The sequence below is a fragment of the Ictidomys tridecemlineatus genome, chromosome 7, assembly GCF_052094955.1.
Source record: "Ictidomys tridecemlineatus isolate mIctTri1 chromosome 7, mIctTri1.hap1, whole genome shotgun sequence".
Classification (NCBI taxonomy): domain Eukaryota; kingdom Metazoa; phylum Chordata; class Mammalia; order Rodentia; family Sciuridae; genus Ictidomys; species Ictidomys tridecemlineatus.
In genome coordinates this window covers 123,150,755-123,167,490 of record NC_135483.1, presented here as the reverse complement: position 1 = coordinate 123,167,490, position 16,736 = coordinate 123,150,755, and the positions used below count along the sequence as shown (strand labels likewise).

The window sequence follows — 16,736 nt, the reverse complement described above, 5'->3', positions numbered from 1 at the left end:
ATTTTACTGTTTTTTGTTTTTTTGTTTTTTTTTGATACCAGGGATTGAACTCAAGGGCACTCAACCATTGAGCCACATCCCCACTCTATTTTAAATTTTATTTTGATATAGGGTCTCACTGAGTTGCTTAGGCCTTCACTAAGTTGCTGAAGGTGGCTTTGAACTTGTGATCCTCTTGCCTTGGCCTGCTGAGCTGCTGGGATTACAGGTGTATGCCCCTGCATCCTGCTCCATTTTAGGGATTCTTAATCCCACGCCTACATTTCAGTAATATATTTCTTTGTGCTAGAGGTGTTTATGAGGTTACAATTGTTTTTTCCATTTACTGTCTACTACTCTGCCCCTCTTGATTAATGGATATTTAATGATGGGAAAAATCTTAAAAGGTGAACAGAAAAACAGATAAGAAAAAAAAATTGGTTGGATATTTCCCTACAAAGAATGAAGATTTGGTTTTGTTCTTATTTATACCATTTACTATTCTAATGGGGAAAATAAAGGCTTTCCAATACTTTCAAAGTAGGAAAGTGATCTTTACTGATTACATTTTGGTCTACATAACAAAATTAATCATTTTAAAGTAAACAATTTCATGGCTTTTATAATTCTGTACAATTGTCACCTCTAGTTCAAAAACTAGACCTTTTTGTGTCTGGCTTCTTTGACTTTAATGACGTTGTCTTGTACTTAGCATAATGTTTTTGCTGTTCATTTCTATTATAGTGTGTATACTAGGATTTTATTTCTTTTCATGGCATAGTAATATCCATTTTACGTATATACCACAGTTTATCTGTTCACCTATTGATGAATATTTGAGCTATTTCTACTTTTTGACTATTGTGAACAGTACTATGAATATGGAGATTTGAGTAACAATTTCCAGTTCTTTTGGATATATACCTAAAAATGAAAGTGCTGAATCATATATTAATCCTACATATGACCTTTTGAGGAACTGCTGAATTTTTCCTCAGCTGAACCATTTTACATTTCTGTTAATAATTAATGAGAGTTCCAGTTTCTTCATCTTTTGCCATACATCACTGTGAGATGGGTGGGGTCCCAAATGGTTTATTGGGTAGAAAATGCCTTCAGATATGAGAATAGTAATGCATGGAAGAGCAAAATAGTGGATATATCTATTAAATTTGTACATTATAGTGCAATTAGCTCTGTCACACAGGTAGATTGGGGAATCCAGAGCTTGTTGAGATAAATAGATGGGCTCATTCTGAGAATTGGTGTGGCTCTCATACAGATTGAGTTAAACATTGCAGCACTGGAAACGAGAAAGCTTCCAGTGTACAGTTTTACAAACAGAAAAAAGCTAAATTCAGGGTTGCTGTGAAGAAGAAGTAGGTGACATCAAGATCAGAGTAGTGGAGTTGAAGACTTGTGGACCGGGAGCCCAGGCAAAACCTGGTTTCTGCATGAGCCAAGATTGCTGAGAAAAAGTCCAGCCTGAGCTCCAGGCTCTGTTATATTTTGGATGAGGGCCAAATGCTTTAGAATCAACATACATTATGTATTGGGGATTGAACCCAGGGCCTCATGCATGCTGGACAAACATCCTACCTCTGAACCTTCTTGCCATACTTCTTGGCAGTCTTTCTAACCTCTTCTACTCTCACATATGCTAGACTATAACCGCCAACTCAAAATTCCTCAGAAGCCAATTTTTCTTTTTCATACCTATTTGAACGTGTTATATATATATATATATATATATATATATATATATATATATATATATATATATATATATATTTTACTGAAATGCTTTTGTCCATCTGATTATCAAATGTCATCCCAAATTTCACTAGCCCCCAAACCATGCTGTGCTTCTGAAGAATCTTGTAACATTTGTCATGTGCATTGGAATGAGCTGTTTATAGATCTGTCTGTGTGGCAGATGCTACATACAGTTTGGCTCATTCAACATGTGTTTCCAACCATCTTCTTATTTAGATTGCTCTATATGAAAGTCAGTAAACAATATAATTGTACTTCCCTTCCTAAATCCATTGCAGTCAGGGTTGGCCACATGACACAGCTTTGACCAATAAGATTTAAGTCAGAGCACAGCCATATCAATGTTTACAGCAGCACAATTCACAATAGCTAAACTGTGGAACCAACCTAGATGCCCTTCAATAGATGAGTGGATAAAAAATTGTGGCATATATACACAATGGAATATTATTCAGCAATAAAAGAGAATAAAATCATGGCATTTGCAGGTAAATGGATGGAGTCAGAGAAGATAATGCTAAGTGAAGTTAGCCAATCCCCAAAAAACCAAATGCCGAATGTTTTCTCTGATATAAGGATGCTGATTCATAGTGGGGTAGGGAGGGGGAGCATGGGAGGAATAGACGAACTCTAAAATAGGGCAGAGGGGTGGGAAGGGAAGGGAGGGGCAGGGGATTAGAAAATAATGGTGGAATGTGATGGACATTATTATCCAAAGTACATGTATGAAGACATAAATTGGTGTGAATATACTTTGTATACAACCAGAGATATGAAAAATTGTGCTCTATATGTGTAATAAGAATTGTAATGCATTCTGTTGTCATATATAAATAAAAATTAATTAAAAGAAAAAAAGTATTTAGGTCAGAGGTTTTGGGGAGAACATTCTGGGAGGAAAGAAAAAACTTTTCAAAGAAGAGGCTGTTCTGACCAAAAGGAAAAAGAAAACGAAAACAAGTCTATCAATTTATGTCACTCAGGTACAATTTTATGGTGAGCATGTTGTCTCTATTGCTCTTAAGAGTTCTCAGCATATTATTCTGCTCTTGTCTCTGTTCTCTGTAGGGGACCTCAGTTTTGGATTCAATTCTTGGGATCTCTATTGCTATTATGTGAATGGTAGGATGTTAGTGATCATTATTATAAGGGCTCTTTGTAAAAAAGTAAAAAAATTTTTCTTTAAATTTTAAAGAAGTATGTTGTATACATCTTTTTTTTTTTTTTTTTTTTTTTTAATTGGTTGTTCACAACATTACAAAGCTCTTGATATATCATATTTCATACATTAGATTGAAGTGGGTTATGAACTCCCAATTTTACCCCAAATGCAGTTTGCAGAATCACGTCGGTTACACATCCACAATTTTACATAATGCCCAATTAGTAATTGTTGTATTCTGCTACCTTTCCTATCCCCTACTATGCCCCCTCCCCTTGTTGTATACATCTTATAGCTGGCTATCAGTTTGGTGTCTTATTGTCATGTATGTTTTTCAATCTGTTTTTATCCATCCCATCAATAAATGTTAATGGTAAAACATGTTTTAAAAAAAAAAACAACTCTTTTCACTTCTTTTGGCTCAGAAAGCAGATTCAGTGCCAGGAGATTTAGTACTGTGAATATGAGGGAGAAAGTATGATGATTTAGGAAGATTGAAGGTACCAGTTTCCTTAATTTTTTTTTTTTTTAGTTGTTTTATATTCAGTGCTGAAAATCGAACCTAGTGCCTCAAACATGCTAGGCAAGCACTCTCTCACTGAGCCACAACCCCAGCCCCTGTTTCCTAAGTGGCTATACCAGTTCTAGATTGTCTTCTTCTGGGTTTCACATGTGGAAGAAAGTAAAATTTTTGTCTATTAACCTTATTTGTCTAAACTGTTACTGGATAGGGTTTTGCTTTTTCTATCTGAAAGCATTACTATCTAGAACTTAGAGCTATGTTTTATTCATTGTTTTCCCAGGGACTAGCATAGGCACATAAAACTTGTATAGAATGAAGAATGAAAATGGATCTAACAGAAAGCTGCATGGAACTTCACAGTGCCTCGTATTCAATAAACTTGAGTTTTCTTTGACCTTTTCTTAACCGTGTGATTGTTTATCATCATTCCATTTTAACATTTCTGAAATCTGAGAATTTATTGTAGGATTTCATTTTATTTTCTTAAGGCTATTTAACTTGATACATCTTAAAATCCAAGTTGACTTAGAAATGAAGGAATATGGCATCATTTTAACTACTGAGAGACAAAGGGACCTTGGGGCCCAGTTGATAAGTGTTAAGAAGTCCAATGATTCATTTTGTTTTAAAAACATATCTCTCTAGAATATTTTGTTGAAGGTCCCTCAAGTAGAATTTGTCTGATGTTTTTCTCATGGTTAGAGTTGGGTTGTGGGATTGGAAGAAGATCACATAGGTAAAATGCCATTCTTACCACGTTATATCAAGGGCATATACTATCTTCTCCCCAACTCTTTTTTTGTGTATTTGGGGATTGAACCCAGGGCCTTAAACATGCTAGGCAAGTGCCATACCACTGAGCCACTCCCAGCCCAAGAGTGCATACTATCACCCTGACATGCTGTTGATCTTGATCACCTAGTAAAGGACACTGTTTGTCAGTTTTCCCCATGTTTCTCTTTCCATCCTGTACTCTGGAAGTCAGTTACTATGCCAAGCCCACACTTAACAGGGTAAGAGTTATGCTTCCCACACTTGAAGGTGAAGTAGCTACATAAATTATTTGGAATTCTGCAGTGAAGATTTGTCTCCTCTCCTCTATTTATTTTACTACTTTTATTACTATAGATTTATTTTATACTTTGAGTTATATTTCAATTCTACTTTGTTTTATTGCTCAAATTGTTCTAGTGTTGGCTACTGGGAGATCTTTCAATTTGTTCCTGTGTCCCTTTGACATGTCTCCATCATTGTGGGTTTGTTTTTTGTTTTTAAAGCACTTCTTTTCTTTCTAGAACCATAAAGTGCTTCAGATTCATTTCATGTATTTCCTGTCCCAGTTCTAGAATCAGCTATTTCTCTAAGGTCCCTTGGGCAGTTTTATTAGCATATGGTATTAGAAACCAAGATTTTGAGGTGGCCTTGGTGTCAGATACCTGTAATCCCAACTACTGGGAAGGATGAGGTGGAAGGTTCCAAGTTCCAGGCTAGCCTGGGAAACTTAGTGAAACCCTGCCCCAAAATAAAAAGGCTGGGAATGTAGGTTGATGTAGAGCACTTGCCTACAATGAATAAGGCCCTAGATTTGATCTCCAGTACCACTAAAAAAGAAAAAAAAAACCAAGATTTTGATACTATATGTATTTATTGCTACTAGGTATTATTGCTTCCAGTCCCTTAGCTGAAAACAGGAAAATATCTAAGTGTGTATTAACCCAAATAAGTACAATATATCTATAAATGTCTTCTTTTGTTTATAACCAAACCATCTATACCTATATTAAACTATACCTGAGTTCATAAAAATGTCTCTGATTCTCATCCATTACCACATGAATCTTTCTAATCATTTCCCCATGCTTATCTATAATCTACTCTAACAGCAGAAAACCTGGCTTCTATTATTTGCCATTCCTTTACTGAATTTTCCAATTCCAGAATATATGTATTGTGATTTCAGAATTGTTAGTCCATACTCTTCAGAAATAGCTTTTACCAGTAGTAGTACTACTCACTTTAGCCTACACACTCCACTCACTTCCAGAGTTCCTGAGGCCAGCACTGTTTTCCTTTATGCCCTTCAGTGATGTCATGTCTTATATTTGTACTACAGATATATATGCACACATGTACATAATACCCACACATATGCATAACACACATGTATATGTATACATACATACATATTTGGTGGGGGGAGTCACTCTGAATTATATCCTGGAACCTCCCACTTTCCTACATGATTTTTTAAAATTTGTATACATCAAGGTTCACTATCCTTTAAAATTTTATAGATTTGGACTGTGCATAACATCATTATTACAGTGTTAAGCAGAATAGTTTCATCACCCTAAAATATCCCCTGTGCTTCACCTACTCAACTTTTCATCTTTATCACTTCCTTCAGAACCAGTGATCTATTAATAGCTCTGCCTTTTTTTGGCTCATAGAAATCTAATAGTAGAAGATATAGTTCAGACTGGCTTCTGTCACTTAGCAATATTCATTTGAGTTTTATGGTTTTTTTAGGGCTTGTTAGCTGAATAGGATTCCACTGTATGGTTATACCAGTTTGTTTATCTATTCAGCCTACTGAAGGATGTTTTGGTTGCTTCCAGTTTGGGGCTATTACATATAAAACCATGTAAACATTTGCCTGCTGGTTTTTGAGTGGACATAGTTTTTATATTAGTTGAGTAAATATTTAAGTGCCCAGTTGTTGGATTGCATGGTAAGATGGTTTAGCTTATTAATAAACTGCTAAACCAAGCTGGTGTGGTGGTACATGTCGGTAGTCTTACCTACTTGGGAGGATGAGGCAGATGGATCACAGATTCAAAGATAGGTGAAGAAGGGGAAGGGAAAAGGGAAGGAGAAGGGGGAGAGGGAGGGGGAAGAAGAAGAAAGAAAGAAAAAAAGAAAGAAACTGACAAACTTGTCTTCTGAGGTAGGTATACATTCTTTTTTTTTTTTAAGCTCTCTTTTTTTTTAACATTTATTTTTTAGGTGTAGATGGACACAACACAATGCCTTTATTTTTATGTGGTGCTGAAGATCCAACCCAGGTCCCACCCGTGCTAGGCGAGCACTCTACTGCTGAGCCACAATCCTAGCCCCTATACTTTCTTTTTAGCATTCTCATCAGTAGTGAATAGAGTTCCTGATACTTACAAGCATTTGCTAGTGTCAGTTTTTCTTTTTTAAGCCATTCTGATAGATATGTATTAGTGGTATTATATTATTGTTTTAATTAGCATCTAATAATAAATGATGTTGAGCATCTTTTATATGCTTATTATCTATATGGCTTCTCTGAATTCTGACTTCTCTGGTAAGATGTCTATTCAAAATTTTTGTCATTTTAATTAGGTTGTTTATTTTTTTATTCCTAAGTTTTGAGAATTGCTTATATGTTTTATTTACAAGTTCTTTATCAGATTTGTGTCCAGCAAAATTTTTTTTCTCCTAGTATTTAGTATGTCTTTTCATTTTCTTAACAAGGTTTTTCACAAAGCCTTAAAATCTTTAAAATTAAAATCTTTCACAGATTTTAATTTTAATTAAGCCCAACATATCAATTTTTAATTTCTTGGGTCATGCTTTATGTGGTGGTATATTTCAAACTTCATGATCATAGGGAATGAGAAAGGAGCTGGATGGGAGGTGAGAGGGAAGGGGAAGAGAAGTTACAAAGGAGGGTGGACATGACCAAGGCACAATATATGCATATGTGGAAATGTCACAGCAAAACCCATTAATTTGTACAATTAATATGTGTTAATAAGATAATTAAAAGTAAAACCTCATCACCTACAAAGATTTTCTCCAGAAGTTTTTAAATTTTCCATTTACACATAGGCCTACAATCCATTTTAAGGTCTTTTTTTTTTTTTGTATGTGTGTGTGTGTGTGTGTGTGTGTGTGTGTGTGTGTGTGGCACTGGGAATTGAACTAGGGGTGCTCTAACACTGAATGAAAGTTCCAGCCCTTTTAATTTTTTTTCAATTTTTAAAAAATTTTTTGAGACAAGAGTCTCACCAAATTGCTGAGGCTAGCTTAAATTTGCAGTCCTCCTGCCTCAGCCTCCCAAGTCATTGGAATTATAGGCATGTTCTTCCATACTGTGCCTAGCTTGTGTTGTTATTTTTTTTTTAAAAGATCTTAAGATTTAAAAAATAATAATTTTATTAACATATAATTCACGTCTTCAGTTTACCCAATTGAAGCATACAATTCAGTGGGGTTTCTTTTTGTTAGTTTTGTTTTTTGAGATGGGATCTTGATAAGTTGCCCAGGCTGGTCTTGAACTCCTGGGATCATGTGATCCTCCCACCTCAGCCTACCTAGTAGCTAGGACAATAAGTGTGGCTACTGTGTCCTGCTAATCCAGTGGTATTTAATATGTGTACAAATGTGTGCAACCATCACTATGCTCATTTTTAGAGCCTTCATATATAACAAAAGCCGGGGGCTGGGGTTGTGACTCAGTGGTAGAGTGCTCTCCCAGCATGTGTGAGACACTGGGTTTGATCCTCAACACCACATACAAAATAAATAAACAGAACAAAGGTATTGTGTCCATCTACAACTTAAAAATATATTCTTTTTAAAAAGCCTTAAATTTTAGCTATCACCTTTAGTATCCTCTGAGCCTCCCAACCCTAAGTCACCCCTAACCTATTTTCTATCTCTATAGATTTGCCTATTCTGAACATTTCAGATAAAGGTGATCACACTATGTGACTTGTGGAATACAGTGGAATTGCTGGGTCATATAACTTATTTAAAACCATTTGAGTAAATCTCAGACTTTTTTCAAAGTGGCTATACCATTTTATATTCCCTTAAGCTATATATTATGATTCTAATTTCTATACATTTCCACCAACACTTGTTATTGCCTGACATTATCCTAGTTGGTGTAAAGTGGTAATTAGCTATCTCAGTTTGTTTTTTTGCAGCTATAACAGAATACTAGAGACTGGTAATTTATAATGAAGAGTAATTTATTTTCTCACAGTTCTAGAAGATGGAAAGTCCAAGATCAAGGTGCTAGCATCTGGTGAGGGCCTTCTTGCTGTGTTGTAACATAGCAGAAGGAAAAAGGGCCACAAGAGAACAAAAGGCAATGGATTTTTAGACATGACATCAAAAACAAAAGAAAAAACATAAGAAACAAAAAGAGAAAAAATAAGCAAATTGGACTTCATTAAAATTTAAAACTTTGGGCTGGAGTTGTAGCTCAGTGGTAGAGTACTTGCCTAGCACATGTGAGGAACTGGGTTTGATCCTCAACACGACATAAAAATAAATAAATAAAGATTTTTTTTTATTCAAAACTTTTGTGCTTCGAAGGATATTATCAATAATTGGAAAATAACCCACAGAATAAGAAAACAATTTTTTAAATGTGCAGAGGATATGAATAGGTATTTTTTCCAAAGAGGACAAGAAGCATGTAAAAAAAGATTCAATGTTATTGGTCATCTCGAAAATGCAAATAAACCACAATAAGCTACTACAGTGGTTTGAATGTCCCCTCTAAAACTCATGTTGAAATTTAATTGCCATTCTAACATTATTAAGAGACAGAATCTTTCAAAGCTGATTATACCATAAGGGTTCTATACTCTTGGGTGGAATTGGTGATACCATAAAAGGGTAGCATCATTCCTCATGCTGTAGAGCAGTTATGGATTGTTTTGACAACTCAGACTGTGGGCAGCAGAAAATCAGAAAATTCAAATTCCAGTGCCCACATAATAATTCATTCTGTATATATTGATTTTCAACTATGAAAATGCCTCAGAACTAAAAATGGATTGGGTTGACAGTAACTAAAGTAGGGAGTTCTGCATTATTAGATACATCCTCACCCATAAACCTTATGGCGTATCTAATATATGTAAGGTGTAGAAATGAAGAGAAAGAGCTGAAAATATTTTTGGAAATTTGACTTTCAGAGATAGATAGATAGATAAACCAAGGCAGCCTATGCCAAGTGCCCACAGAATAAATGCTTCAGTTTGAACTATCCAGAACTGTAATGGTCTAGGCAGATTTCTATAAAGGAAGAGTGAGCTGAGTGAGGTTTGGAAAAGGGTATGATTCAGGGTGTGTGTGTGTAGGTGAATGGAGGGTATATTCCAAGGAGGCATTCTAAGGCAGAGTTGCTGAAGTGGGATTGTGTTTGGTATGTTTGGGTAATAGCAATCTGAAGACCTGCCTTCTTGCTGGAAGGTTGGTATAGAGAGTTCAGTTTGGAGCCATGAAGTGGTAGGTGACCAGAAATGCCAAGAGACTTGGTGGATGGACTTTATCTTAGAGAGGCAAAAGAGATTTTAGAAATTGGCTTTGTTTGTAGTGTGGATGAAATGAGTGTGTGTGTGTGTGTGTGTGTGTGTGTGTGTGTGTGTGTGTGTGTGTATACACATGAGTACATACATGTGGCTAGCAGTGAAGACCCTGGAGGCAAGGAGGTTAGTTAAAAGGCTGTTAGAAAAAGTCTGAATTAAGTGAAATCGTTAGGAGTGGAAGGAAGGGTTTTGTGGATGTTAAAATGTAATCAGGACTTTAATAAGGCTAATCAATTGTTAAAACAAACATGGCAATTGTTTTCTCAAATAAATAAAATACTAGAATGCCAGGTGAGATGGGCTAACTTAGCTGGTTGAAATACTATATATATTTTAATGGATTCTTCCTGCTGAAACTATAGTTAAATGGAGTCTCTAATTTTGTATTCTCTCCCCTAATACTTAAAATTCTTTCTTTCTACAATTCCTTGCTTTTAATTTCATCTCAAATTCATCTTCAGCACGGATTTGCGGGAAACCAAGGTTTGCAATGCAAAGGTTGTGTATGGTTTCAAAGATGAGTTTCCTCCCTTGAAAACAGCTATCAGCGTACAAATATGGGAGGCACGTGGCCAACTCCTGCTTTTTAGCAGGTCTAATGTGACCTTCAAAACTCCTTAGGACACGCTGGTCTTTAGCGGGGCTGCATCTCCCGTCTGACCTGGGCTGGCAGGGTCTCCCACCCGAGCCTGGCTGTGTGTGACTAGAGTTATGGGACTAGAGTTGCCAAAAAAATACAAAAACATGGACAAAAGGTAAACCTCAAAATCTTGTGCTTTACCACAGTGGGCACAGGAGTGAAATCGCTGAGGGAAGAAGGTTCGACCCTTGCTCTTTTAAATTTCTAGTGCAGGGACACACACTCTCTCCGCTCGGTTCTTCCCACTCCCCGCCACATTGCACCAGCTCCTCTCCTCAAGTCCTGATTCATGAACCGTGCCACCTTTGTCTCATTTTAAACTGTGCAGACTATTTTAATCCTCCCACCCCCATCCCAGATTTTCCCCTCCCTTCATCCTTTGGAAAGCTCTGAGGTAGAGCGCTCGCTGGGGTGGGAGAGCGCTTCTCCCAAACGGCTCGTGTAGGCGAGATCGGGAGTAGCCCCCTCCGTGGGACCCCGCTGCAGGCGCGGGGGAAGCACCTCTGTCCCTTTAAGGTGTCGTGCTCCCCGAAGTGCGGGCAGGCAGCCCGGGAGCCGGCGCGAGTCCAGGAGCCGGGTGGGGAAGTCCTGCCGCCCTCCCCCTCCGCCCGCATCCCGGCCTCCGGGGGCCGCGGGCCCTCCGCCCACCGCGCACGGGCGGGCCATGCGGCGGCTCTGAACCATGTCCTCCTACGCCAAGAACGGGACCGCGGACGGGCCGCACTCCCCCACCTCGCAGGTACCGCCCCCTCCTCCTCCTCCTCCCCGCCGCCTCTACCGCTCGAGAGCGCCCCGCCTTTGTGCCGGGAGTGCCGGCCCCGGGTCCCGGAGTCGGCGGCCCGGCTCCCCCACCCCTCCTCCGCGTCTCTTTCTCCTCCCGCTCCTCCTCTTTCTCCTCCTTCTTCTTTTTCTCCTCCTCCTCCTCCTCCTCACCCGCGTCCGGGTCTCCGCGCTCCCGCTCCGGAGCCCGCAGTCTCCCCCAGCCGATGCCGGGGACTCGGACCCCGCACCTTGGGAGTCTTTGTTAATGGATGTGGTGGGTGCTCCTGGGCTGTTCTTGGGAATTTTTTTTTTTTCAGCCGTCTAGGCTTGGAGTGGGTGGGAGGGAGCGTGGGCTGCATTTGGGAGAAGCAAAGGAGACCTGGGTGCGGGCTCTGGGGGACCCCAGGGTGCTGGTCCGGAGGTGGATTCTAGCCGGGGGTGGTCGCCCGGCTCCTCGCTGCGTTCCTCACTGGCTTCTCTCTGGCCCCGTGTGTCGAGTCCAGGTGGCCCGAGGCACCACGACCCGGAGGAGCAGGTTGAAAAGATCCGATGGCAGTACCACTTCGACCAGCTTCATCCTCAGACAGGTAGGAGGCTGCGGCTACCCAGGAGCAGGGTGGGGAGGAGCCCGAGCGCGCGGTGCTGGGGTCTTGCAGCGGAGCGCTACTCCGGTGTAGGTCCGGTCCCCACGCGCGCCTCTTCGGACTCGTTTCCTCTCCCTCTAGCTTTGGCTCCCAAGTCTTCGAATCCAGGCATCTTCATCCCTGCGCGCGCCTTTTGGGGCTCCGTCCGTCTCCCTGTATCCTGGGCTCCAGGTGTTCGGGTCCAGGTGTCTCCTCATAGCTTGGGAAGTTAGTTTGTACTTGTGGACACAGGTCGGCGAAGCAGGAGATTGGTCGGGGACTTTGAATTTAAGAGCTAGAAATGTGTCTGATTACACCTTCAGTGTGTGGAAAAACATCTTTAAGGGGTGTAACTGGACTTTGTGTACCCTGATCCCTGGGCCATGGAGCTGGTTTGATTCACAGTAAGAGATAGGTGGTTTCTCCTATTTTTATCTCATTTTTGATACTCTTCTCTGTCTAGTTCTTGGGGAGATCTCCAAGCTCTTGTCAAAAGAAAGACCCTGAGCAGAAAGTTTGATCTCTCTTTGGGACCACATCTTTGATTCCTTTAATTAGGGAAGGACCACCGGGTCAGGTTAAACCTAAAATGATCTGAGGCGGGCGACTCAGTCCGGGGGTCTCAGTGGAACTACACTTCGTGTTTGCTCTCTTTGTGCTTGCCGCCTTCTGCGTGAGTCTAGTGCGAGTTGTTTGAGCTGAGGGTCGTTGATAATGCTCGATTCTTAGGTGCCTTTCACCCCGACACAGAAAATTGGTCCTCAATTTTTGTACTGTCCCTGTGCTGTAAATGAAACCATCCCTAGCTGCTGGGTGCTAGAAAAATTATGCAAAAGTAAGTCACCTTGATCTCACTTAGGAGCAGAAAATGTTGGGTCGTGTGTGTTTGAGCATGAGTTGGAAAGACAGATCACCTCACCCAGACATTTTTATCCCAGGTTCCGCTGTGGGCTGCTGGAGTGACCTTGAGAAGTTCTCTTCCCTCTAGGTCACTCAGAACATTGTGTAATGTGTCTCTAACCTGTGATGACAGCTGTGGTATTTCTTTCCTGATTATCATCAAACTCAACAGATTTTCAACTTTGAATGGGGTTTTAGAATAAAAATTGGACTCCGTCTTCTCCTAAAGGGTCTATAAAGCATGTTTGGATATTTGCAGAATTTTACTTTCTGCAGAAACAGAAATGATTATTACTACCCTTTCATTCACTAAGTTTGTGCATTATTCAAATACACTTTGGATTCTGGATTAATCTAAAAGTATGTTCTTTGCTTTTTTTGCAGTTGCTTAGATTATTTATGTGTCTGATAAGGTAAAGACGTTCATTATTTAAAAAAATTTTGAGTTATGCAACTGTTTGAGGTCTTGCAGATGTTTATTTTGTAGGTGCCTATTTTTGGTAGTGCTCTATTGTTGCAAATTCTTGGAAATACTAATTATATAGCAGTGCATTCTATGAGCTGATAAAATAAAACTTTTCAGTTCATCATCACCCCACTAACACTTTTGTCTTCAAATCACAAATAAAACAATATTTTCTCTAATTTTTTATTCTTATGCCAATAAATGATTGAGATAATGTATGCATAAACTCTTGTTAAGTGTGTTGCTATGTGTTGTTTTAAAAATGTAATGAGTATTGCAAAAGTAATTTTTGGAGCAATTTGGATCAGTGTAGGCCTTAAAAATAAATATATTTCATAAATCTTTCTGAAACTGGGATTTGTTGAATTGATAAAATGGTCTAACTTAAATTTAAGAGTTACTTGTAATAATATTATGTACATAATCTTCTTTTTTTTGGCACAAAAATAGTACCTAATTTTTTGAGCACTTTACAGCTCAGAATGAATATCCTACATGTGATCTCATTTAAATGGATCATACAGACTTCTCTAATGGCTACAATTTAAAAAACTGGATGATTTATATTTCTTTGATAATATGGGAAATTGTAAATGAAATTTAACAGTATGTTTAGAATAAAATTGTACAGTTTTTCACCCAAATGTCAAAAATATTTTTTTTCAAAAAGCACAACAGCTTTTTGAAAAAAATAGAGCTTCATTATTTGTAGAATGACCAGTGATTTATTGATACTTAAACTCTTGAAATGTTGAAGTGTGGAACTTTTGGTGATATTTCACAATCTGTTCAGTGCCTTCACACAGAAGAAGATGGTGGGATACCAATAAAAATAATGCTGCTCATTTCTTTGTCATGTCATTTACAAAGATATGGAGGAAAAGTTCTCACTAAAAAAAAAAAATCCATGTGTCACATCAGATGAGGAAGACTGGTGAAGAGCAGAGGGAATTTGGCAAACTTAATAAAAACACTGTTCTTCAAGCTGGTAAATGAATTTCATTGCTCGTGTGTGCTGTGCACATGTGTGTACACGCATACACATGCACTCATTTGCATTGGCCTGAAAACAAGCAGACTGAGAGCCTGCCTCCACACTGAGGGCTGCTCACAAAGTCCCTCAGGCATCTTTGACCTTGTTTCCTGGTCTACTAGATTGCTGGCTTCCACAATTTAAGAGGGATGGAGGTTTTGGAATGAATCCAGGGAGCAACTAATGGCTTTTTTGAGGAAAGGTGACAAGATTAAATATTTTGCCACTGAAAGGAGAGAAAACTAGGGGTGACCCAGAAATCATCTTCAAAGTGTACACAAAAGCATTCTTTGAAAATGTGATGGAGTGTTCTTGTTCTTCATTGAGGATGAAACTCAAAATTGGCTAAAATTAGAAAGGAATGATGTTTTACAGCAAGACTTTGCTAAGAATATTGCTCTCATTGGAATGGCTTTCCGCACGTGGCCATAGAATTTTCCTCCAGGAGATTCCTTCTGACAGGTTATTTGTGAATGAATTATTTATTCCTCTTTTGCATTTTTAGGAAGCACTTAAATATTTGCTGTGTGCCCAGTACTGTGTTAGATATTATGGGAAAAAAATAACAAGATGAATGAGGCTCAGCTTCTGTATACAAAAAGTGTTTTATAGTCTAGTTATGGAGATGGAGATGTATGCAAATAGTTCAATGAAATGTAATAGGGAGAGGGTACACTGAGTGCTGAAACACCCATGGATGTCACTGTATATGCAGTATCTGTGATGGAGGACTTCAGGTTAGTCCTCTTCCCACTGGGGTTTGAAGAGAAAATCTGATCCAAGTGGGATTTGTTGTTGATCTCTTCTTGTTAAGTCTGCCTTTGTGAGGACTGTGCAGGTCTCACATGGCCTGGCCCCTATTTGCTTCCAGCCTCATCTTGAGCCATGATCTTTTATATATGTATACAGAGCTCGAACATACCATCCTCCCTTTGCACGTGATGAGCCCTTTGGAGTACTCTTGCTATTTCCTTTGCCTAGTTAACTTTTAATCTTCCTTGATATCTGGGAGTTTAGTCTTCACTTCCCTTTCTAACCACCCTATTAAATATCAGTTCCCCAACTAGGGGCTCCCAGAGTTGAGTGCTTTATGCTAGTTTTCAGTAGCACCACCATTGTTATAATTTAGTGTGTACTTAGATTTCTCTGTTAATATCTGTCTCTCCATCCAGATGATGAGATCCACGAGGACAAAGACATGTCGGTATTTTACCTTCTTTGTGTCCCCAGCATTTAGCATAGTGCATGTTCAATAAATACTTACTGGAATGAACGAAGGAGTGGGTAATGGAGGACTAACTTGACCTGTGTTAGGCATGGAGTTCTGCTTCAACATTAAATACTTCATTTAATGGAAGAAATTGCTTCTTGACAAATCTCCACCAAAACTTAGTAGCTTAAAACAACAATTTATTTCTGTGCACTGACCAGACAGTTCTTCTGCTTCATATGATGTTATGTAGGCACTAAGATGGCTAGAAGGTCCAAAATAGCCTCACACATGTGGTTGGCAGTTGGTGCTGGCTGCTGGCTGAGAGCTCAGCTAGAGCTCTTGGCAGGGGGTTCAGTTTTCCTCCACCTGGGCTTCAGCATGGCTGCCTGAGCTTCTTGATAATATGGTGGCTGGATTCCAAGCAGGAGCATCCCCAAAATCAAAGACTGAAGGCTGCAGGTCTCCTGAGTCACAGTTTCAAAAGTGACATGACATCACTTCTCTTGCATTCTCTTAAGTCAAAACCCATCTAAGATCCTGTCCCATTTTAGGGGGAGGGAAAAGAGATTGTCTCTTGTTAGGTACTACAAGGTCATATTGCAAAAGAACCAAAATAAAATAGGAAATCAAATTCAGTGTTAATAGAAAGTTACACATCGAGTAAGTTAAATGTTATTCAATCAAAATGACAAATTAAAGGAAAAATATATATATTCAATAGATGCCAAAAAAGGGGGCATTTGATATATTTAAAGGAGCTGGGTGGGTGTGGTGGTACATGTCTCTAGTCACAGCTATTCAGGAAGCTGAAACAAGAATATCACTTATGCCCAGGAGTTGAAGACCAGCTTGGGCAACATAGTGAGACGCCTCTAAAATACATACATACATACATACATACATACATAAATCTAATAAAAAATTAAAATTAAAAATTAAACCTAATAAAAACTATCAACTAACATTTCATAGTAAATACCATATTAAGTTGAGAAACTAGATACAACTTTTGTATTCAGCAATCAGTAAGTGTTTAAATAGCAGCATACCTACAAAGTACTATTTGGCCTTTAAAGAGAAAAATGAAGTACAAATGAATGTAATGATATGGAAATACATTTCAGACATTCACTTGAAATATGTTCAAGTGAAAAGAAAGTTATAGAATAATATGTAATAAACTTCCATTAAAAGAAAGAACTTGTGGGGTGGAATATATGATTGTAGCTATCTTTGGAACCATCTACCTTAGAGCAAGAAACCTAGTATTTTTTAAGGTATGCTAATCAGATGATCCTTACAA

General features: G+C 38.8%; 1 protein-coding gene across 2 annotated transcripts in view; it reads left to right on the top strand.

Moving 5' to 3' along the window:
- Window positions 1-10,826: 10,826 nt before the first annotated feature.
- Window positions 10,827-16,736, top strand: part of Cacnb4 (calcium voltage-gated channel auxiliary subunit beta 4) — a 252,595-nt gene continuing 246,685 nt past the window's right edge. Inside the window, exons 1-2 of one of the 2 annotated variants that reach the window (XM_005315799.5) lie at window positions 10,827-11,175; window positions 11,702-11,785. In XM_005315799.5, the coding sequence (XP_005315856.1) occupies window positions 11,119-11,175; window positions 11,702-11,785 (141 nt within the window). In that variant the 5' untranslated portion in view covers window positions 10,827-11,118. Of the gene's footprint in view, window positions 11,176-11,252; window positions 11,473-11,701; window positions 11,786-16,736 lie in introns of those variants that run through there. The other variant, XM_005315800.5, reaches the window with a different exon arrangement.